Genomic DNA, 25553 nt, shown 5'->3' on the forward strand with positions numbered 1-25553 from the left:
GTTTTTGTATTATCATTGTTCTAATAGTATATACAGAAGCACAATGCTACTTCTATACTTACACTCTGAGATCTAAGGACACATTATAGAACTATCAAATAACTAAAAACTTCTAGCTTTCTCTAACACAGGCACATGAACTGACTCTGTTACTGACGTTCTATGTTACTGCTACTCTCTCTTCACTTCTGTTCCTTGAGAAGCCCCAACTTTAAATTCCTTTCTTCTCTCTCACTGTATTTTGGCTGAGGGAAGGGATAGTAGGACAGACCCAGTAGGAGGCCATGGAGCAGGGTGGGTATATGCATGGGCTTTGCTGGAGTCAGACTTAGACTCAAATCCTGGCCTGACCACTTTCCCACTGTGACCTTGGGAAAGTATCCAAGCCCATCTGAAAAAAAAAGGGGGGGGGAATAAGAGTAATATCTACTTATTCACATTATAGAAAGGCAACTAAAAGTCAAGAAATTTGACAACATAAAAACAACTTCAGGGGGTAAAAAAGACCAACAACAAAAGTAGAAACATTTTTGTAGTGATACTGCAACTAGGCTTTAACACTAAATTTAAGCTTTAAATCTTAACATAATCAGTTGCACTTTGCTCTCAAAAAATGTTTTCACAAATGAGGTTTGTTAATGTGGAGTCTATAAAAGAACTAAGCAGCAAAAAATCTGGCCAAGGTTTATTCCATGTCATTCGGGGAAGGAGAAAAGGGTCCTGAGCACCCACTTTGTTTCAACCCCAATTGAGTGTCCAACAATCCAGTCCTGGCACCAACCGCCCAGTGCAGCGCAGGGTCCACTAGCTCAGGGCATGGCCCGCACTCCAGACACTGCCTGAACTTCTAAACCAACTGGCTACCAATCTGGGACCACCCAATGCTCCTTCAGGTTTGAGAATCTGATGGAATAACTTAACTCAGAAAGGGCTATACTTAAGATTACAGTTTTGTTATAAATGAGACACAGCGTGGAGTCTGGGAGGGAATGCAGTTTTTTAAGCCCTATCCTCATGCAATGAGGGAACATCACCCTCTCAGCATATGGGCGTGTTTCCCAACCTGAAACCTCTGTTAAGTTTCAGTGTCTAAAGTTTTTACTGGAGTTTCAATACATGGGTATGATTAAATCATTGGCTATATGATTAAACCCTGTCTCCAGCACCCTCCTCTTCCCTCCCTAAAGGTCAGGTTAGCTCAAAGTCCCAGTCCTCTAATCATATAACTGGTCTAAGGACCAGCCCCCAGGGAAGCTATTGAAGGGCCCACCATACATAGGTCACTCCATTAGCATAATATAGATACTCCCCATCAGGAAATTTCCAATGGTATTTAGAAACTCTGTGCCAGGCACCCGGGACAAAGACCATACAGATTCTTTATTATATAATACCAGAAACATAATCTGGACACATGGGGAGTTACTAGGCTTCAGCAAGGCCTGAACATACATTCCCACTCAACACACCTTAACACCCTGTGATCTTATTCCCAGACTTCTGTGAACTTCCCAGTTACTTGATGGTACCTAGATACTAAAAGACTGTGCTGTGCCCCTCCTCAGAATTCTGAAGATCAGAAACTGCATTCCATTGGTAAATAAATTAGCATTCTGTTCACAGTTTAAAAAATTTTACAGACAGGTCTAGTTAAGAAAAAACAAAAACAGCAATCCTATGGACAAATTTAAAATCCTTTATATATTTGTATTTTTTATTTTATTTTTTAATATATATGTATTTTTAAAATTAACTTTTTATTGAAGATTCCAAATGCTCCACATTCTCATCGATACTTTTTGTCTTTTTATACAGCCATCCTTGGCAGTGTGAAGTGGTATCTCAATGTGGCTTTAATTTGCATTTCCCTGATGGCTAATGATGTTGATCATCTTTTCATAAGCTTATTTGCCATCTGTATCTTCTCTGGAGAACTGTCCATTAAGATCCTGGATCCATTTTTTAAACTGGGTTGTCTTTTTATTTAAGTTCTAAGAGGCTTTTTAAAACATATTACAGATAAAAGCTTCTATTCAGATATATAATTGTTTATTCCAATTCTGTGGGATCTTTTTGCTTTCATGATAGGGTCTTTTAAGGCAGAAAAGTTCTTAACCTTGACTAGTCTATTTTTTTCCTTGGTTGTATTATTGTTGGTGTCTTACGTAAGACACCAAAGCCTAATCCAAAGTCATGAAGACATGCATCTGTTTTCTTCTAAGAAGTTTATAGTTTTAGCTCTAATGTTTGGTCTTTGATCTATTTTGAGTTCATTTTGTAAAAAAAAAATCTTTAAATTTATTTTTAAAATATTAATTACATGGTGTTTGAACTTACAACACTGAGATCACGACCTGAGCCCAATCAGATGCTTAACTGCCCCAAGTTCATTTTTTAAAAAAGATTTTACTTATTTTGAAAGAAGCACGCGTGAGTGGGGGGAGGGGCAGGAGAGAGAGACTCTCAAGCCAACTCTATTGTGAGCATGGAGACTGCCGTGGGGCTTGATCCCACTACCATGAGATCATGACCTGAGATGAAATCTCAAGAGTCAGAGACTTAATGGACTGAGCCACCCACGTACCTCGAGTTCATTTTTATATAATGGTATGAGGAAGGGGTCCAACTTCATTGTTTTGTAGGTAGGTATCAGTTGTTCCAGTACCACCAGTTTACAAAATCATTTGTTCCAGCACCCATGGCCTGGCTTTAAAAAAAAAAAAAAAAAAAATTGTTCCTCATTGAAAGGGTGAGTTTTTGGGACACCTAAGTGGCTCAGTTAGTTAAGCATCTGGCTTCGGCTCAGGTCGTGATCCCAGGGTCCTGGGATCGAGCCCCGCATTGGGTTCCCTGTTCAGCAGTGTGTCTGCTCCTTTTCCCTCTCCTCCCTGCTTGTGTTCTCTCTCTCTCTCAAATAAATAAATAAAATCTTTAATAAAAAGCAGTTTGCTTAAACTAATGAGCACCTTTTTTTATAATAAAAATATGTTCAGATACACATGCATTCATATTTTATACATTTATTAAAATAATTAAACAAGACTAAATAATGTGCCTAAGATTAGCCTACTAGTAAGAGTGACATTCAGACCAGTACCTCTCCATGTGGCACCTTTACCTGGCCTGCTCTCCTGGGAGCCTCAAATTGTTACTTTCTATTTTTTAAAGACTTTAGTTTTAAATAATCGCTACATTCAATGTGGGGCTCGAACTTTCAGCCCTGAGATCAAGAGTTGAATGCTCTGCCTGAGCCAGCCAGGTGCCCCAAGTTGTTACATTTTATAATCTAAACCCCCATTGTCTGAAAAATATCATCCAGGCATCTAGGTGATAGAAATTTACAAAGGGTAAGATCTGTTCCTTCTCTCTAAGAGTTCAGTTATCTCAAGTGACAGATGCATAAACAAAGAATTACAGACATCAAGTGCTAGGGTTTAAAAAAAAAAAAAAGTGACAAAGAAGAATGAACTGTCTCTAGCAGGGAGAGGAAGGAAAGGGATTTCATCAGAGAAGTCTTCCCAGAAATAAGTGAGTTGGCCCACCAAGGATGGAGAAGAGGAGGGCGCTCTGAGTCAAAGCCCAGATGACTAGAGGACTACATAGCAGGATCAGCCACACGGAGGGTACTTTGCTCCTACCCCACCCCCAACCCCAACATACACTTGTGCCTGGTGTGAAGCAACTACTAACAGTAGCAACAACATCTACTTTGAAGTGGGAGCAGGGAGTGGATGCTTGAGCTGAAAAACTTGGCAATGCCCTGGGTAGGCTGGTTAAAACCTAAAGGAGTACAGAGTCCCCATACCTAGACCATCTCTTGGCTGGCATATGCTTACCTACATCCCAGATTCCTGTAACCAGAAAGTCTAAATACAAAGAGGAGGAGCACAGATACCCATAATCACCAAATATTTGAGAAAAAAACTAATCTGATAAAGTATCAAGCTCAACAAAGACAGTAACTTAATACCTGGAAGAAGTGGGTACAAATAGAGCAAGAAAGGAAAAAAGCATAGATATATTTAAAATACAGAGTAGAAGGTGGAAGGACAATTTCTAAAAATCAGATTTCATATTCTAATTATTAAAAAATAAAAAACTCATTAGACAAAATGAACTGGGGAAGAGTTAAATTCTAAAAAATCCACACTCCTAAGGAAATAAACCAAAGCAAAGACCGGGAGAAAATTTTTACAGAACACGGAACCAACAAAGGACCCGCTTGCCTCTAGAATATGTAAAGAGCTCTTTACAACAAATTTTTAAAAAATGCACAAAAGTTTTGAAAGCAAACTTCATCAAAGATATAAGGACTGCAAAAAAAATAAGCTCATGAAAAGGTGCTCAACATCGCTAGTTATCAGGGAAGGGCAAATCAAAACCACCATTAGCTGCCACTACAGGCTCACTACAATGCTGGAAAACCGAGGGACTGACAATACCAAGTGACGGCCCAGGAGTGGAGCAACTGTACTTTCAAACACTCCTGGTGGGAATAAACAACAACAACAAAGAGAAAAGCCCTATTTTAGAAACCAATTTGAAAATTTTTTGGAAAGTTTACAACGTACACCTACGACAGGGTTCAGCTAATCCATTCCTAGATATTTAACCAAGAAAAATAAAAGCACATATTCCCAGAGTAATGTATATGAATATTCATAGGTGCTTTATTTGTAATTACTAAAAAGTACAAACAATCAATATGCACATCAAAAGATGAATTAATAAGTAAATGCTGGTATATCTATACAATGGAATAATATCCAGGCTATTACTCAAAAATAATTACACTAAATGAAAGGAGTCAGCCCCTCCTCACCCACCCCCCAAAAGTACACACTACACTCCATGTATTTAAAATTTCAGAAAATACAAAGCAAAGTGTCGAAAAGCAGATCTATTTTTGCCTGCAGACTGGGGAGGAAGGGAGAGAGGATGGATTACAAAGGGGCAAGAGGAAATTTGGGGAGTAATGGTTATGTTCATTATTTTGATTAGTGAGAGTTTCACAGTATTATGTATGTATATGCATATATGTGAGTATGTCAAAACTCAAGTTGCACACTTCAAGTATGTGCAGCTTACTGTTTGTCGATTATACTTCAGTAAAGCTGTTTAAAAAACAAAAACTTAGGAGAAAGGCTAACCTAATGAATTGGACAGCTAAAGAAAAATTCAGTGAGCTAAAATCTCAAACCAAGATTTTTTAAAACACTGGGCAAAAAGAGGGAGGGAATATATGGAAATTATTGAAACATGGGGGAGAGAACCAGAATATCATCAACAAATCTAAAAGAAATTCCATCAGAAAAGGGAAGAAGGGAAAGAATGTTCAAAGCAGTAACAAATTTTCGGTCTAGATTGGAAAAGACTGGAAAACATCCAAGACCTGGACATAAGTAAAGTTTCAGAACACCAAACATAAAGAGAAAATTTCTTAATGCTCCTAAAGAGATAAAACAGGCTCTACCTAAGGCAGACAACTGTAACTGACAGATATCTCACTGGCGAAAAATGAAATCTATTTCAAATTGAGAAAAAATTATTGTAAACAAAAAGATCAACCAATTAAATAAACAAAAGGACATCTCCAGACATACAAGGACTCAGAAAATTTACTAACCTGAAATCCTAACTGAAAGAATTGGTTATGCAATTATAAAAAAAAACTGAAGAGCAATAGCAAAAAAACTGCTAACAATGTAAGTGTCCTCAAACAAAGCAAAGAAGTAAAACATAATATATAATGGAAAACTATAAACAGTAGTTAAAAAAGGAATGAAAGAGATTTCAAAAACCCCAAGTGGAAAAAAGTTACCCCAGAATGATAAATACCACAAGCTTAAATTTAAAACACCCCAAAATAATTACATTTCTATAAATATATATAAAACAGAGTGTTTGTTGATGGGGCAGAGACTTAGAAACCAAATTCACAAATGGTGGTCACCTCTGAAGACGACAGAAGGGATCTGGACTAGGACTGAGGATGTGGTCAAGGAGGATTTGAATTTTAGCTACACTGTCTTTTTTTTTTTTTTTTTTAAAGATTTTATTTATTTATTTGACAGACAGAGATCACAAGCAGGCAGAGAGGCAGGCAGAGAAGAGGAGGAAGCAGGCTCCCCGCCGAGGAGAGAGCCTGATGTGGGGCTCAATCCCAGGACCCTGAGATCATGACCCGAGCCAAAGGCAGCGGCCTAACCCACTGAGCCACCCAGGCGCCCCTAGCTACACTGTCTTAATTCTTTTGTTTTTTAAAGAACTTATATAATACCTGATTTTTTTTTTTAAGATTTTTAAATTTATTTATTTGACAGATAGAGGCCACAAGTAGGCAGAGAGGCAGGCAGAGAGAGAGAGAGGGGGAAGCAGGCTCCCTGCTGAGCAGAGAGCCCAACGCGGGGCTCCATCCCAGGACCCTGAGATCATGACCTGAGCCGAAGGCAGAGGCTTTAACCCACTGAGCCACCCAGGCGCCCCTAATACCTGATTTTTTTAAAAAAGTACAATCATAGACCAAAACAAGTTAATATAATTATATATTTCCAATTTTTAAAGTTTTCTTTAAAAAGAGAGGAAAAATATATATAAAGCAATGGTAAGCAAAGAAACCAGTTAAGACTTACTGGCAACATGCAAGTGTTGATTTTAATTTCTTTTCCTTATCAGTCTGAGGAATAATTTACACATAATAACTTTTATTAATTTCAACTGCACAATCCCAGGGAGTCTTTGGCAGTTGCATAATCTGTGAAACCACCACTACACTACAGATACAGAACATTTCTATCACTTCCCAAAGTCCTTGTGCCCCTCTGCAATCCACACATCATTCATCAGGCAGCCAATGATTCCTTTTGTTGCTATATTAGTTTATACTTTATACAAAGTTAAAAATTTTAATTTGCTTAAATTTAATAACAAAACCTCAAAAATAATATGGCAAGAATAATTTCACAGTAGTCAGAAGACATTTTCAAAGTGGGTAAAAAAGAAATCCACTAAATGCTATTCATAGAAGAAAACCTAAAATTATAACATTAATGGTGGAAAACAAAGTGGGTCTTGGCTAACAAAAAGAAATCTAGATGTGATGTTATTACTCTAAGCAAACTAGAAATCAAAGTCAAAAAGCAGTAAGAGAACACGTTGAAAAAAAAAGAGAGAATACGTTTCCTATTAATAAAAATACATAAAGATACTAATAGCCATGAACCTTGTGATGCTAAATGGCTTAACATACGTAAAGCAAAAGCAAAATTACAAAATTACCACAATCACATAGAGATTTTAACATACCTCTCCCAGAAATCCATAGATGAAGTAAATAATAACAGGAAGAAGAATATTTTAAGACTTATTTGAGGGAGAGAGAGCACTCGCACATGGTGGGGGGATTGGGGGGAGCCTGAATCCTAGGACCTTGAGATCATGACCTGAGCAAACGCTTAACTGACTGAGCTACCCAGGCACCCCGAAGAGTAAGTATTTTTAAAACAACTAATAGTTCCCTAGTATATGTAGAATTTCCGTAGTCACCAGGAAATATCTTCTTTACAAACTTGGAACACTGTCCCTAAAGATACCATGACTTAAGATCAATAACACAAAAACTAAAGTTAAAAACTTAAAAAAAAAAAAAAAATCAAGGCTACATTCTCTAAAACCAAAGTAAATATATTAGAAATTAAAACAGGGGCGCCTGGGTGGCTCAGTGGGTTAAGCCGCTGCCTTTGGCTCAGGTCATGATCTCAGGGTCCTGGGATCGAGCCCCGAATCAGGCTCTCTGCTCAGCAGGGAGCCTGCTTCCCTCTCTCTCTCTCTCTCTCTCTCTGCCTGCCTCTCTGTCTACTTGTGATCTCTCTCTGTCAAATAAATAAATAAATAAAAATCTTTTTAAAAAAAATTTAGAAAGTAGATTTCTAAATAATTCTTGGGTTAAAAAGACGATGAAACCTGAAATACTCAAAATTCAAAACAATAATGTAGTCAGGGCAGAAGCAAAGGAAAATCCTTAGATTCATTCACTAAAAAGTAAGATTAACGAAAAGGAGCCAGGTTTTTAATTAGAGACTAAAATAAATTCAAGGAAAACGGGAGAGATTTAAGATAAAAGTAATAGAAACAAATGCAAAAATATTTAATTTGATCAATAAAACCAGTTTCAATTAGCAAACTGGAGAACAGATGAAATATATGGTATTTTAAGGAAAATATACATTTCCAAATCAGAAGTTTTTATTAAAAAAGTAAACAGAGCTCTACCCCTAAAACATACACCATGTCCAAATGGCTTTAGCTGGTTCTCCCAATTTTCAAGGAATGGAATTTTTCTATTAACTATCCTTTTAGGATGCTCTGTAAGTTACCTAAATGGTTTTTATAAGGCCAGCATATATAATACCAAAACTGGACAGACAGTATCCACCCAGTTTCACACATGTATTTTATTTTACAAATGCTCACATAGAGCTTCCATGTGTGAAATTTGTAAGACTGACACAGGAACAGAGATACAGATCGACAAAATCCAAGAAAAGATCCAAGATGAAGTTTTACATGTAAGAAAGCTGGCAATTCAAATCAGTGAGGAATTATTGGATTATTCAATATATTTTGGGTTGATTAGGAACAGCCTATTAAAATTTGTGATAATGTTAATTTAAAACAAATATTTTTAAATAAAAGAAACAAAGGAGAGCAAAGGGACTAAGTGACTATAAAAAAAAATGAGCAAACAAAAATATGCTCAGTTGCAGTTACCAGAGATAATGCAAATGAAACGAACCAAGTATCAACATCCCATCAAATCGGCAAAAAATTTTATTTATTTATTTGACAGAGAGAGAGTGGGGGGGGCAGGCTCCCTGCTGAGCAGAGAGTCCAATGCGGGGCTCCATCCAGGACCCTGAGAACATGACCTAAGCCAAAGGCAGAGGCTTAACCCACTGAACCACCCAGGCACCCCCAGCAAAAAATTTTAAAGGGTGGTAATATCCAATGCTCAGAAAGTCAAAGGGAAAATGGTACTTTTAGCCACTGCTGGTGGAAATATAAATTGGCACAGTCTATTATATAAAGGAGGACAGTCTATTAATATAAAAATAAACATACAAAGTGGTAATTCCATTTCTCAGTAGCTACCCTAGATAAATAGCGGCACATACACAAGCAGCAATCTTTAAGAGAAAAAATTAGAAATAATCTAAGTATTCACAAAAAATATATATGTATCTCTTGGATATATAGCTCTACACTGCGATTATGTAATGATTCAAAGGAATGAGATAAATACACACTGACATGGAAACACAGGACACACTTAGAACATACATTTTTCCTATTACTCATGTAAAAGTAGAAAATTACTTATTCCTACATATTCCATATATACCCCCAAACTTATATATACTTATGTGTAAGTATATACATACATATAGATGCACTGAAATAGGACTGAAAGAAAACTGATAAACAATTATTTTTATAGGAAAGACTCCACAACTGGTGGAAGGCAATTGAGAGAAACATAAATGTATCCACATACTCTCGGGGTACTTGGGTTGCTCAGTTGGTTGAGCATCTGACTCTTTATTTTTAAAAGATTTTATTTTTTTGACACAGAGAGAGAGAGAGATCACAAGTAGGCAGAGAGGCAGGCAGAGGGAGAGGGGGAAGTATGCTTCCTGCTGAGCAGAGAGCCCAATGCGGGGCTCGATCCCAAGACCCTGAGACCATGACCTGTGCCTAAGGCAGAGGCTTATTATCCCACTGAGCCACCCAGGCGCCCTGAGCATCTGACTCTTGATTTTCACTCAGGTCATGATTGAGCCTCAGAGACCAGCTCTGTGCCCAGCGTGGAGTCTGCTTGACCCCATTCCTCTGCTCCTCCCCAACTAACGCACTCTCTCTCAAATAAATAAGATCTTTTAAAAAAATGTATTCTTTTCCTCTAATATTCAATTGGCAATGTTTATATACACACAGAAAGATCGAATGTCAATGAACATCCACAAACACACCTAGATTCTACAGTTAACATTCTACTGTATCTCCTATTTATTCACCATTTACTTTTTTTAAAAAATATTTTATTTATTTGACAGACAGAGAGATCACAAGTAGGCAGAGAGGTAGGCAGAGGGAGAGGGGGGAGCATGCTCCCTGATGAGCAGAGAGCCCGATGCAGGGCTCGAACCCAGGACCCTGAGATCGTGACCTGAGCTGAAGGCAGAGGCTTAACCCACTAAACCACTCAGGCACCCCACCATTTATTTTTTAAATGCATTTCAAATTCCAGATGTCAGTATGTATACTTCAGCCCCAAACACTTAATCATGCATATTAACTAAAATTGGAGAAACATCACATTTAATGAAATACACAAATCTCTAATGTGCTATTAGATGGGTTTTGACAATCACACCCCAAAAAATGAATAATCCAATTAAAAAATGGGCAGAAGACATGAATAGACATTTTTGCCTTGATGACATACAGATGGCCAACAGACACATGAAACGATGTGCAACATCACTTATTAGGAAAATGCAAATCAAAACAACAATGAAATATCACCCACACCTGTCAGAATGACTAAAATCAACAACATAAAAAACAAGAGGTGTTGGTGAGGATGTGGAAAAGGGAAAACCTCTTATACTGTTGGGGGGAATGCAAACTGGTGCAGCTACTCTGGAAAACAGTATGGAGGGTCTCAAAAAAAAAAAAAAAATATATATATATAGAACTACCAGGGTACCTGGCTGGTTCAGTCTATACACAGCATGTGATTCCTGATCTCAGGGCTGTGAGCTCAAGCTTCACGTTGCTGGGCAAAGAGATTACTTAAAAATAAAATCTTACAAAATACCATGCATTTTTTTTCAAAGAAATGGAACAAATAATCCTAAAATTTATATGGAACCAGAAAAGACCTCGAATAGCCAGAGGAATATTGAAAAAGAAAGCCAAAGTTGGTGGCATCACAATTCCAGAGTTCAAGCTCTATTACAAAGCTGTCATCATCAAGACAGTATGGTACTGACACAAAAACAGACACATAGATCAATGGAACAGAATAGAGAGCCCAGAAATAGACCCTCAACTCTATGGTCAACTAATCTTCAACAAAGCAGGAAAGAATGTTCAATGGAGAAAAGACAGCCTCTTCAAGAAATGGTGTTGGGAAAATTGGACAGCCACATGCAGAAAAATGAAATTGGACCATTTCCTTACACCATACATGAAAATAGACTCAAAATGGATGAAGGACTTCAATGTGAGAAAGGAATCCCATCAAAATCCTTGAGGAGAACACAGGCAGCAACCTCTTTGACCTCAGCCGCAACAACTTCTTCCTAGGAACATCGCCAAAGGCAAGGGAAGCAAAGGCAAAAATGAACCACTGGGATTTCATCAAGATCAAAAGCTTTTGCACAGCAAAGGAAACAGTTAACAAAACCAAAAGACAACTGACAGAATGGGAGAAGATATTTGCAAACGACATATCAGATAAACGGCTAGTATCCAAAATCTATAAAGAGTTTATCAAACTCAACACCCAAAGAACAAATAATCCAATCAAGAAATGGGCAGAGGACATGAACAGACATTTCTGCAAAGAAGACATCCAGATGGCGAACAGACACATGAAAAAGTGCTCAACATTACTCGGCATCAGGGAAATACAAATCAAAACCACACTGAGATACCACCTCACACCAGTCAGAATGGCTAAAATTAACAAGTCAGGAAATGACAGGTGCTGGTGAGGATTCGGGGAAAGGGGAGCCCTCCTACACTGTTGGTGGGAATGCAAGCTGGTGCAACCACTCTGGAAAACAGCATGGAGGTTCCTCAAAAAGTTGAAAATAGAGATACCCTACGACCCAGCAATTGCACTACTGAGTATTTACCCTAAAGATACAAACATAGTGGTCTGAAGGGCCACGTGTACCTGAATGTTTATAGCAGCAATGTCCACAATAGCCAAAGTATGGAAAGAACCTAGATGTCTATCAACAGATGAATGGATAAAGAAGATGTGGTATATATATACACAATGGAATACTATGCAGCCATCAAAAGAAATGAAACCTTTCCATTTGCAACAACGTGGATGGAACTAGAGGGTATTATGCTTAGCGAAATAAGTCAATCAGAGAAAGGCAACTATCATATGATCTTCCTGATATGAGGAAGTGGAGATGCAACGTGGGGGGTTTGGGGGCTAGGAAAAGAATAAATGAAACAAGATGGGATTGGGAGGGAGACAAACCAAAAGAGACTTGTTAATCTCACAAAACAAACTGAGGGTTGCTGGGGGGAGGAGGGTAGGGAGAGGGTGGTGGGGTAATGGACATTAGGGAGGGTATGTGCTATGGTGAGTGCTGTGAAGTGTGTAAACCTGGTGATTCACAGGCCTGTACCCCTGGGGCTAATAACACATTATATGTTTATTAAAAAATTTAAAAAATTATTTTAAAAAATGTTAAAGGGACGCCTGGGTGGCTCAGTTGGTTGAGCGGCTGCCTTCGGCTCAGGTCATGATCCCAGTGTCCTGGGATCGAGTCCCACATCGGGCTCCTTGCTCATCAGGGAGCCTGCTTCTCCCTCTGCCTCTGCCTGCCACTCTGTCTGCATGTACTCACTCTCTCTGACAAATAAATAAGTAAAAATCTTAAAAAAAAAAAAAAAAAAATAGAACCACCCTATAATCCAGCAATCACACTACTAGGTATTTACTCGAAGAATACAAAAATACTAATTCGAAGGGATACATGAACTCTTATGTTTATCCACAATAGCCAAATCATGGAAACAGTCCAAGTGTCCATCAATCGCTGAGTGGATAAAGATGTGGTATGTACAGCATACACACACACACACACATGCATGTTACTCAGCCATAAAAAAAGAATGAAAACTTGCTATTTGCAACGACATGGGTAGAGGAAGAGAGTATTACGCTAAGTGAAATAAGTCAAAGACTATATACCATATGATCTTACTCATATGTGGAATTAAAGAAACAAAAAGGAAAAAACAAAACAAAGGAGCAAAGGGAATAAAGAGAAAGACATACTAAACTACAAGGAACAAACTGATGGTTACCTGAAGGAGGTGGGTGGGGGGATGAGTAAAACAGGTGATGGGGATTAAGGAGGGCACTTGTGATGAGCACTGGTGTTGTATGGAAGTGCTGAATCACTGTACTGTACACCTGAAATATCACACAGTATGTTAACTAAAATTTTAAAACTTTTTTAAAAAAGGGCTTTGATAAATGTATCCTATATGATCTAAGCCCCCAGCAAGAGACATAATATTACATGACGCTACCAAGTTCTCTGGTGCCCCTTCTCAATCCCCATGACCACTGCCTTAAAGGAAACAACATTCTGGGCCTTTTTCCATCACTGATTAAGTGTTGCCTGCTTTAGAATTTATATAAATGAAGTCATATTTATGTATTCTCTTAGGTAAAGCTTCTTTCCTGCTTAGCCTAATTGTGAAATTCATCCCTGTTCTGCGTATCCATAGTTCGTTACTTTTTACTGTTGAGTAGTATTCTGCTGTTTGGACACACAAGTTTGTTTACCTATTCTCCTGCTGATGGACACCTGGGCTGTTTCCAGTTGAAGCTACTATGAAACATTCTTGTACAAGTATTTTCAGGAATATACATTTTCATTTCTCTTGGGTAAACACCTAGGAGTAGAACTGCTGGGTCATGGAGTAGGTATACATTTACTTTTATAAAAAACCGCCAGACCTTTCTCCCAAGTGGATAAACATTTTAAAAATCATTACTGTTAACAATATTACCCAGGAAAGAAGCTGAAGAGGACAATGGACTTACTGAATATTCACATCTGTACTATAAAAATTCAAACAGTGTTACTTTCATTATTTGAAAAGAACAAGCCAAGAGTCGACATCTCATCTAAGACCAGTTCAGATTTCTTGAGTCCGCCTACACCGACACCAACTTCTAAAGAGGTCAGCAAACCACAGTACTGCCTGTTGTTGTAAATAAAGTCTTGAAACCTAGCTAGGTCCATTGGTTTACAAATGGTCTATTGCCATTTTCAAGCCACAATAGCTGAGCTGAGTAGCTGCAACAGACACCAAATGGCTGGAAAAGCCGTAAGTATTATTTGGTCCCTTAAAAGAAAAAGCTTGCTGCCTGCTCCTCTAATAAAGCATTTATATACTTGTTTTTTTTTTCATTTCAAAGTTACATTTAGAAACTTATCTTCTGCAACTTTTCTCCTACAGAAGAAACTAAAACCAAGAGATTTTAAATGAGTTATCTAAGCTTAGTTGATGTGTGGAACTAGAAATTAGGTCTATATTCTGAATCCTTGTCTGGTCATCTCAGGATATTGGCATACGTCTACGATTCATGAAGTAAAAACACATACATAATGCCCAGAGGCTCACTTTTACTATGGTGCCCCATCTGGAAACTTTAAAATGAATTCGTTTAGTGGGGCAGAATCATGGTAAGGTAAGGGGAATTATACCTTTATATACAAATTAAGACTTTCTGTGTGCAGCTATACTAACGTATAATACTCTCACCTTTAGCCCAAGAAATAGGTGAATCACAAGTAAATAACCAATTTGTGCATCCAAAATCAGAACAAAAAAAAGTGCTCTTACTATGTGTTAGATATTAGGGGGATATGCAAATATAAATTCTGATTTGTGAGAACACCAAGTTAGTAGGAGCAATGCATATAAGCAGCCATAATCCAGGATACAAAGTTTTAGGTGTTATACAAGACAAATGTGGTGTTATTTTCACCTAGGCATATATCAGAAAAAGGTCTCTGAAGTAGGGAAAAATTTATGATGCAGAGAGGAAGGGTATGGGGGAGGGAATGAACAGAGAATTCTAGATGCACCCTATGACAAGTGGTATACTGGAATAAGGTGGGCAACGACAGGTTATAAGGTTGGAAACTTAGTTCTAAGCCAATATGTAATAAGCCTGGAATGCCAGGATGTTTGGAAATTATTTAAACCTTCTGAAAGCAGTGGGGATCCAAACACAATTTTGGGGAACAGGAAGTAGCACAATCAAAGCTGTAGCTTTAAAAATAACCTGACAGCAATGAAGTTACACTGGTTTAGGTCACAATGATTCCAACGGACTCCTTGGATCTTTCTGGGGGATACCTCAGGAGTTAAGAGCTCACCTTCCCCAAAGTCAACAACACTACAACTTTTTTTTTAATAGCAGATAAAAATTGGAAAGCCAACTGTCTATCTGAAATTGGAACAACTATGGAAAAGTCACAAAAGCTCATCTGGTGCTTTAAGTTTTTAATCAGAGAATTTATGAGGAAAGGCATTACCAGATCCTGACACAGTGGGGCCAGGGTTGAGAGGGAGTGTTAAGAACCGTAAAATTTCAAACAGGTGGTTAGTATTATGAAGCTAGGAAAAGTGAACACCCTGATTTCCCTCTGAATGTGGGTTTTCATAAGATATGGTGGGGGGGGGCAGGAGTAGGGCAGAGGAAGTTAATTCCTGATTAATCTTAGTAGTGACAATGAGGGTGTAGATCAGATTTAAGAGACATTACAGATGTAGAACTGGCATGATCTGGCCAGGTTTAGAGCCCAAATGAAGAAAAACATAGTGATTCCTATTTTCAAAAACTGTAAATATAGGAGCAACTCACAAGAACTTCAGTAGAGGAAGGGGAAAAAAGCTATTTGCCAGATGATATATAAGGTAGTATAGTAACAGAGCTAGTCAAAATATCTAAGCCTCTCCCTCTCAGGTTTCTGAGATATACAGGAAGCAACTAAATCAGAGACATGTTAACCAAGTAAAATGTGTGAGTGATCTTTGCAATTGTTTTATGAGATTGCCAGGGAAGAAGATGAGGAGAAAACAAGGAAAGACAGCAGCTGGGAAATATACATTTAGGAAATGAGACAAGGAAAAACAGACAGGAAGGAATCAGAAATGATTAGAGAGGTACTGGGTGGGGACTGGTGGTGTTAAGGGTACATAAAGGGCCACTAATTACAGGTCAGAACCTGCCAAAGAAAAGTACCTTATGCCTTGGACATGGGTCAGTCCCAAAGTCATACCTTACTAAGGCATTAACATAATACTAAGCAGAAGTCACAAATAAGAGGCAGTCTATAAACAACTCAGTTACAAAGTTAAAACAGATATGTGAGAGGCTGCTAAGTTAAATAATTTTTTTCAGAAATAATTAGTAAAGCATCTTGCAGGACAGAGAACATAGTTACATAAATGCCCATTAAATCTGAGAGAACTTAAAAAAAAAAGCAAACAAAAAACAACCTTCATGCAGGTCTCATAACAGCAGTATAAGAAGCTGAATAGAGCAATAAGGCAGAAAGCAGACCTGGGTAATAACCGCATTCCTGTTACCTTAATCAGATGCACCACTCAGGCATGCCACAAACTCAGCTGAATCTCCAAAGACAAAGTTAAGTGGAAGCTTCATCTCAACACTGAACTTCTATGAAAACTCACTGTGGTAGTAAAAAAGGGGGGTAGGATGCCCAAACACTGGGGAACTATATACTATGATATATCAATACCACCAAAGAACATTTTTTAAAAAGTTGCAAAAATGGGGTGCCTGGGTGGTTCATTCAGTTAAGTGTCTACCTTCAGCCCAGGTCATGATACCAGGGTCCTGAGATCGAGTTCCACACTGGGCTCCTTGCTTAGCAGGGAGCCTGCTTCTCTCTCTCTCCCCCTCTGCCTGCCGCTCCGCCCCCGCTTGTGCTGTCAAATAAATAAACAAAATCTTAAAAAAAAAAAAAAAAAAAAAAAGACTGCAAAAAGACTAATTACATGGGAATATTTCATAATAGTGCTCATTCATTCAACCTATTCTTATTATCTTCCTACTAAGTGCTAAGCAACAGGTTCAGTGTTAGGGAATCAAAATTGAGTGAATAAGAAACTTATATTCTAGTAAATGGGCAAAAACACTACTACAAAAAAAATCATAAATGCTGTAACAGAAAAAAAACTATTATGGGATACACAGGAGCACTTGACACAGTCTTAAAGCAAAGAGGGGCTCAAAGACATTTACCAGAGATCAGGCTACCAAAGCCTGAGTACCCAGGCCAAGGAGAAGGAAAGAGAACACTCAAAAGCTAGGAAAGAGGACCAGAAGGGTCAGAGAATGGTAGAAAGAGATGACAAGAGAGAAACAAGTCAGTGAGATTATGAAGTGTGTGTGTGTCATGCTAAGGAGCCCCTGAGGGTAACAGAGATTTACATGAAGAGGTGTGTGAAGCACTTCATAGTCCTATGAAACATTTAATTGAAGCTCTCTGTCAGGCGGTTGGTTGTATTAACATAAAAAAGCCATACCAACTACAGATGTAGATTTGGGAATCTCAACATAGAGATAATAATTCTAGCAGGGTACATGGATGGTACCCACAGATGTGATGCAGAGGGCACCAAGGTTACTCCCAACACATCATCAACCTCTGAGGTGGCAAAGGAATAAAAACTATTCCCCCTAAATGTTAAGTGGTAAAACTAGGTATCTAACTCTGTATTTTAAATTTTTATTTATACATTTAAAAAATCTATTTACAAAAAGGAAATAAACTATTAAAATGTTAATAGGGGTTATTTAAGTGGTTAAAGATTACCGATGACTTATTTTTTAGGGTTAGTTTTTCTCCCTTCCATTATACAATCAGTGTTAAATGACTGGTCTTTAATCAAACATGACAACTACATGGAAATATTGCTACTAAAGACAGGCAGGATTTTAAACTTCTTTTACTACAACTAATTTAATTCTATAGATATGAACTGGAAAGTCAAAAAAAATCTAATTAATTTGGGGGCAGAGAAAGGTTGCTACTTTACAACAGTAAAACACAAACTACAGTAATTACAACATCTAGAATATAACACACAAACTTACCCCGTCCCCTCCCTTCTACTACCAGTCCAGGAAGTGCTGTCTCCTGCTGGGTGATGGCTCAGTACGCCTCTGCTGCTGCCGCTGCCACACCCACCACTGACCTTCATTTTTAGTCTGCACACAGGGTAAGGCAAGTCCTGTTACCTTCCCAACAGCGCACATTTTTGTAAAGTTTCTTTTTAATATGTCACACTCCACAGGACAAAGAACAACATCTTACAAAACTATGTGATATTGGGAAAATAAACACTCTTGCCTTCTCCCCTACAGTCAAACACCCAAGATGGGATGGAGTGTGATCTCCAAGGCAGAGCATTTACTGAGGCATGACCCAGAATGGGAGCAGGTGACTGAGAAAATGGCACTTCATGGATCTATAAAAGAAAAGGCTGAACAAAATGTAGGTGTTAATTAATTTGGTCCAGAATCCTGACTATGCTTAGAGATCAGCAACTCAAGTTTTAAGTTAGTAAGAACATAAAGCATCTACTGACAGATAGCCTTAAGATAATGAACTCCGAAGAAGCCCACAACAGACGTCATTAAATGACATTAAGTTGTAGCAGTTAAAAAAAAAACAAAACAGGGGTGCCTGGGTGGCTCAGTGGTTAAGCTTCTGCCTTCAGCTCAGGTCATGATCTCAGGGTCCTGGGATTGAGCCCCACATAGGGCTCTCTGCTCAACAGGGAGTCTGCTTCCCCCTCTCTCTGCCTACTTGTGATCTGTCAAATAAATAAATAAAATCTTAAAAACAAAAACAAACAAAAAAACCAAAAATGGTCTGGCCTTGGAGGTAGTCTAAAGGCCAAGGATCTACTCCTGAGTAAACTTTGACAAATCAGACCTATGAGTTCAATTTTCTCACCTATGAAGAGGGCACAGGGCTAGATTAGTGGCTTTCAAGTTTTTTGTTTTTGTTTTTGTTTTTTTTTAATATTGTATTTATTTATTTGACAGAGAGACACAGCGAGAGAGGGAACACAAGCAGGGGGAGTGAGAGAGGGAGAAGCAGGCTTCCCACCAAGCCGGGAGCCTGATGCGGGGCTCAATCCCAGAATCCTGGGATCATGACCTGAGCCGAAGGCAGACGCTTAACGACTGAGCCACCCAGGTGCCCCGGCTTTCAAGTTTTTGACTGTGAGCCACAATAAGAAACACATTTTACATCAGGGTTATCTGTATATACAAAATACAGAAAAGCTTCACAGAATATGTTTCCTTAGAATAAACTTATTAGGTAGAATAAAATGGTATTTTTACTACTCTATTATTCTTAAAAATGTTAACTGCAACACATGGTCCATTACAGTATAAATAACAGTAGAGGATCTCTAAGCTATCTTTCACTCTAATTATATATAATGCATTTAGGTATAATTATATATAATGCATTTAGGTTTAATATTTGCAACATAAATCACAAGATGCTAAATTTTCTTTGTCCTGTGTTTTCATACATGACAATTACTTACTCCTGATGTATCCTTACTGTTCAGCCTAAGAAACCAACTCTAGGTACACTTTGATCACCTACAGTGTGCTTTATTTTAGAAGGTTGTTGTGAAGATCAAATGAGGTGATATGTATGTAATGATTTTGAAACTGCCCAACATTCAAGAAGCTACTCAAAATCTTTTACACAGGGATGCCCAGCCAGCTTGGTAAGTACAGCATGCATGTAACTCATGATCCCAGGGTTGTGGGTTTGAGTGTCCAGCTAGGTATAGAGATTGCTTAAAAAAATAAAATCTTAAAAATTCAAATATTTTACATAGCCATTGCAAACAAGGCAATGTGGTGTAACCTGCAGTATTTTCATTTATCCCAAGTGTAAATGCCAAAACTACTTCTTAAATGTGTGGTTTTAGGGGCCCCTGGGTGACTGTCAGTTAAACGTCCAACTGACAGTCCAAAACGTTGATTTTGGCTCTGGTCATGATCTCAGGGTGGTGGGATCCAGCCCTGTATCAGGCTCTGCACTGGGCATGAAGCTTGCTTAGATTTTCTCGCTCCCTCTGCCCCTCTCCCCCATAAAAAATATATGCTTTTAATATATCCTTATAAAGTCTTTTATATCCTTTATAAAATCCTTAGGGTAGAGAAGGCTTTTTTCTACACACCAGCAGATACAGCAATTTTACCAAGGTCAAAAAAAAAAAAAAAAGGTAATTCCCCCACCCCCACATTTAAATTTAAAAGCAACTAGAAAAAAATTGCAAATCAGTTTCTAAAAACAAACAAAATAAAAAACACATTTCCAAATGTAAAGGTTACATATACCACATACGACCTTGAAATTCCACTAGTAGAAACATATCTCAAGAAATAAATTTATAATAATTTATGCTCAAGACTGAAGAGACTGGGAGGAGAGATCAGTATATACAATAAATTACTGGTAAACAAAAAAATCAGGAGATACTCATCTTTCCCTGGATATCTCCCACGAATACATAAACGACATATATTAATAAACATGTTTGTTTTTAAAAATCACGTAGTACATGGAACCATACAATAAAACATTAGCCATTAAAATGATGATATAGATCTTTATTAAAATGGTAAGATGTCGGACGCCTGGGTGGCTCAGTGGGTTAAAGCCTCTGCCTTCAACTCAGGACCTGGGATTGAGCCACACAGCGGGCTCTCTGCTCAGCAGGGAGCCTGCTTCTCAACCTCTCTCGCTGCTGCCTCTCTGCCTGCCTCTCTGCCCACTTGTGATCTCTGTCAAATAAATAAATAAAATATTTTTTTAAAAAATAGTAAGATGCCCACAATATACTCAAAATAATAAGCGGTCCCTGGGTGGCTCAGCCAATTGGGTCACCATCTCTTGGTTTTGGCTCAGGTCAAAATCCCAAGGGTCTTGGGTCGAGCCCCAGGTACAGGCTCCTTCCTTATCTGGTGGGGAGAGGGGTGTCTGCTTGAAAGATTCTCTCCCTCTGCCCCTCCCCCCAGCTCTCTCTCTAAAATAAGTTTAAAAAGAAATTATAAAGCAACACTTATTGAATGATCTCTTTTCTTTTAAAAAAACTAACATAACACCCTTTGAAGTTTGCCCAGATGTATACCAAAATATTAATAGCGGACATCTTTGTAGTGATGAGATCAGGCAGCTAGCCTGTACAGTGCCTTTCTGAAAATTAGAGCAAGATACCCCTTTTTCCAAGCAGACTCCCCATGCATGAGGACACACAGCCTTGGAGAATGGAGTATGGACTTCAGCCTCTTCAAACCACACCCACATATATCATTGGAGAAATGCCCTTATGTTGAGATAAGATTGCAGATAATTTATGACATTTTGCACTGGTTTACTACTATTCCAATAAACTCAGAAATGTGCTATTTGTTAAGAGTTAACATTTATTTTCAATTTTGAAAAAAGGTCTTGCTTTAATCCTTCTAAAATAAATCGCAACTTGTAGTACTGTGGCCACCCTTATATAATGACTGACTACCTTTGACCACTGTGCATATTATTTATGTAAGGGCATATACCCAATAAAATCTCAACCTCAACATCATATAAATACAAAGGTTAGACAAGAAGCACTCTGCAGTAAGAAATGTCATCTAACAAAAAATGAAGGTACTTATTACTGGAAATGAGAAGGCACTGAGGAAGATAGTCTACAAACATTAATGGCTCTCCACCACTCAAAAATTCCTTTAGCAAAAAGGTAGCACATTCTAGAAGCAATAATAACTTCACCATTTTCCCCCCCTTTTAACTCCGGATGCAAGATATATTTCCTCTTCACATTAGTGGGTTCCCAAAAGACAGCTATCTAAATAAAAATCATGAAGTGTTAGTTAGGCAAGGCATCTGTAAAATAATAAAACCGCTGGACTAGGATTAAAGGACAACTGGGTTCTTTTCTTGGCTCTGTGGAATATGTAATTTCACACAAAACAAAATCACAACCTCTTTAGATCTCATTTTTCTCATTTCTAAACTGGGAATTGGGCTAAAAAACCTCCAAGGCCCCTTTCAGCTTGTGATAGGACTTTAAGCCGACTTTCCAGTCCGGAGGAGCCGACTTCAGTCAGTAGCAACGGTTTATTTTCTGAGTCATAGCTAATTTACTCTCTTCATGCTTCTCTTAAAGATGTCGTGCCCAAATAGTTCTCCCACTCTAGAAATTTATTCTCACCCAGAAAAAAAGAGGTCAAGACCCACTAAAACGTTTTTCAGAGGGCAGGAAAAAAATAAAAAAATAAAAAAGCACTAGTCCTTATTCAGAAGAAAAAAAGAGAGAGAGAGAGAGACACCCTGAAGCAGTACTACATTGGTGGATGGTTTAAATATTTTTTAAAACAAAGAACTCATACACAAAAAAACATACACAACCATCACACGCTTTGAAGGCACAAAAAACTGTGCCACCTGGGATTTACGTTCCCCAAAAGAAGCCTATTTGCTAGGAAGAAAACGTCTGTAATTAAAAAGGAATCAGGCAGGAATCAACCTTTTTACGGTCTTTTCACTGTCCAAACTCGAGCATTTTCGTGTACCAAGTACTTGGGTAATTAACTCACCACGGCACATTCGTGCCACCCACCCACTTAACACTCACTCGCACTCTTCCGACCCGGGTGGCAGCGTGGACGAGTCACAAGATAGCGGCGAGAGTGGAAATTTCCTCTCCCCGGGCGTGGGGCAGGGTCTGGCTTCCCCGAACCGCTGGGCGCCACCGGCAGCCTCTGCCAGGGCCTCTCCCGGACGGCACGCTCGGTACAAAGGGAGGCCCGGGCGCTCGGCCCCCGCACGCTCGGGGCTCGGCTTCGGGCAGGGGTCGCCGGCCTCCAGCGCCGCTCGGGGCGGGAGGCCGGAGCAGCACGTGCGCTCGGCACCCGGCGGGGGCTGCCTGCCGGCCCTGCCGCCTCGGGAACCAGCAGCGGCCCGACCGCCACGCTAGAAATGAATGGGGCCGCGCGGCCCCTCCTCCGTCGCCGCCCTTACGAGAGTCTGGCAGCCCCGGCCGAAAACCGCTGTGCGCGGCGGACTCTGCGGCCGCTCTAAGGGCCCCGCGCGGGGAGCCATCTCCCGCCTTTCCTTTCCCACCCGACCCCGCCCGGCGTCCCCCGGACCGCGGCCGGCCCCGGCGCCCAACCGCCGCCCGCTCACCCCAGCTCTTGGCGGTGCGCCCCAGAAACTCTCCGGTGGTCGGGTTGTAGATGAAGAGCTTCCACTCGGCTAGGCTCTGGTTGAAGGACTTCTTCTCTTTCTTCGTCATGGTGTGTGTGCAGACGGCGAGGGGAGCGGCGGCCGCGGGGATGAAGGCGGCAAGGAGCGCGGAGGCGCGTCCCGGCTCAAGCGGCACAGCCCGGCGGCAGCGGACAGCGGGACGGCCAAAGACACCACCTCGCTGCGGTGCGCACTCGAGCCTACTGCGCCCCGCGAGCCCGGCGGCCGTTCGGGCCGCGGGAGCCTGACGTCTCCGCCCGCCGCAACCAATCCGCGAGCCGCTCGGCCCGCGCCGCCGCCGCCGCCGCCACTGCCTCCCGCCCGCCGCCCGGCGCCGCTCTTTTCGGCAAGGACGCCCCGCCCCGGGCCGCGGCCCCGCCCCCCGCTTCCCTCCCCTCCCCCCCCGAGCCGAGCGCCTCCCCGCCCCCAGTCGCGGGACGCTCGGGCCTCCCTTACCCCTGGTCAGAGGAGCAGAAACCACACTAAGCAACTTTAAAAGTCAGGAGGGCTTCATAAGCAAATTTATAATAACGAGCCAAAGGTGTGCGCTCCTGACCCGCAGGTTTCTCAGGAGGAGTCTGGGGAGATGCTGGGGACAACCGGGCATCAACTTCTTGCCTGAGGTGACGCGGGACCGGAGAACACCGAAGCGGCTCCTGTCAGCCCGGGTAGTCTACACCGAGGGGGGGACTTCCCCACCCTCTCCCAGAACGGCCTCGCACACCATTTCCGGCGTTCTCTTTTGGGCTCTGTGACGTGACTCAGTCAGCCGCAGGGTCCCGTGAGGCAGCTCGTGTAGGGCATCCTACTGCTCAGAGAACGTCCTTGCCTGGCTCTTCTGAAGGGGTTCACCGGGAATCGCGGGCCAATGGAAATTCCATCCCAAGTATAACTAAGTAGTAACTGAACAGTCGAATTTTCTCCAGATTCAGTTGAATGTATCAAGGAAATTAGTATGTAGGCTTTCCTGCGTTTCCTGTCAGCTGTAAGACCTGCTTTTGCTGAGACAGGGTCTACGGGAAATCAATTCTTGGTTTAGCGTTGATTCCCTACAGAAAGTTCCCGGCTTTTCATCTTTCCCACTGCGGTGGATGCTCCCGGTGGTGGGAGCTGAGGGTGCAGCCGACGTTCTCCTACACGAGATGGAGCTGAAGAGTACAGGGCAGGGCGACCGGGGTGACAGAATGGAAAGAAATAGAGGAGTTAGGGCAGAAGGGGCGTTTTTTAAGGAAAAATAAATGGAGCACCGCTCCTATTTTATTGGCGAATAAAAAATTATGAACGAGGAAATGTAGCACGCGTATTATATTTTGGAATAATTGCATTATAATCCATCTGGAAGTTTAAACACAGCATGCAAATGCTTTAAAGGAGTAATGGGTAAAGAGATTCTGGCATCTCTTGTTTCCTCACTTTGCTTATTGAAGCAAGGAATCACGGAGTACGTCTCTCACCAATGGAAAAGAAGCAGAAGACTTTATTACTGTAACATAATTCCCAGCCATCTTGCCTTTAGCAAAGCTATTTTTATCTCATTAAAAATTTAACTACAAATTAACAGGGTTGATAACAGGCTTTTTCGTTTAGGTAAGAGGTGAAGAAGTACAGTCTGATTGAAATAAAATATAAAACCCATCTGCTTTATTTATCTTGTGTGTCTCTGTGTATGCTCATAACAAGCACATTTTGGGAAATAATTACCTGGTACACACAAAGAAAACATGGTTAACAAGAACATTTTGCAAATAGTGTTTCAAAGATTGAGTGCTGTCAGATTTGTAGTTTGCATATTTTTGGTGGTCCTCAATATGATTTTCATATGTACTGCTTTGTGCTTTTCCAAATAAATATTTAAATACAAATATGATTCAGTAAGTAGTTTGAAAACCCATGCCTAGTTTAGAATAGTAACTGATCCAATAGATTTCAGTTTGGGGAAAAGTTGATATTCCACTCCAAAATACAGACACTATTTATTTCTCTGATATATGATACTTGAGTATTACCCAGAAGAGAAAATACTGAGTGTACCGGGGAATAGGAGACCTCCATGTTTGAGCAGATACAATATCAACTTTTTAAAAGATTTTATTTATTTGAGAGAGAATGAGAGAGAGAGAAAGAGAGAGCGAGCATGAGAGGGGTAAGGGCAGAGGGAGAAGCAGACCCCTTGCTGACCAGGGAGCCGGATGCGGGGCTCAATCCCACAACTCCAGGATCATGACCTGAGCTGAAGGCAGTCGCTCAACCAACTGAGCCACCCAGATGCCCCTATAATATCAAATTTCATCACAACTTTTACCATACCTCATTTTTCTTTTCTTTCTTTTTTTTTTTTAATTATTTATTTGTCAGAGAGAAGCAAAAGCGAGCACAGGCAGACAGAGGCAGAGG

At 40.1% G+C, this 25553-nt stretch overlaps 1 protein-coding gene across 1 annotated transcript in view; it reads right to left on the reverse strand.

The window, feature by feature from the left end:
• The window catches only part of LOC111152174 (ATPase Na+/K+ transporting subunit beta 3), a 44832-nt gene extending 21434 nt beyond the window's left edge, over positions 1-23398 (reverse strand). The window contains exon 1 of the mRNA XM_022510543.1: positions 23100-23398. Coding sequence (XP_022366251.1) covers positions 23100-23208 — 109 coding nt within the window. The 5' untranslated portion in view covers positions 23209-23398. The remainder of the gene's footprint in view (positions 1-23099) is intronic.
• Positions 23399-25553: the final 2155 nt, after the last annotated feature.

This window comes from Enhydra lutris, unplaced genomic scaffold (genome assembly GCF_002288905.1).
Source record: "Enhydra lutris kenyoni isolate GAN:26980312 unplaced genomic scaffold, ASM228890v2 scaffoldscaffold2, whole genome shotgun sequence".
Classification (NCBI taxonomy): Eukaryota; Metazoa; Chordata; class Mammalia; order Carnivora; family Mustelidae; genus Enhydra; species Enhydra lutris.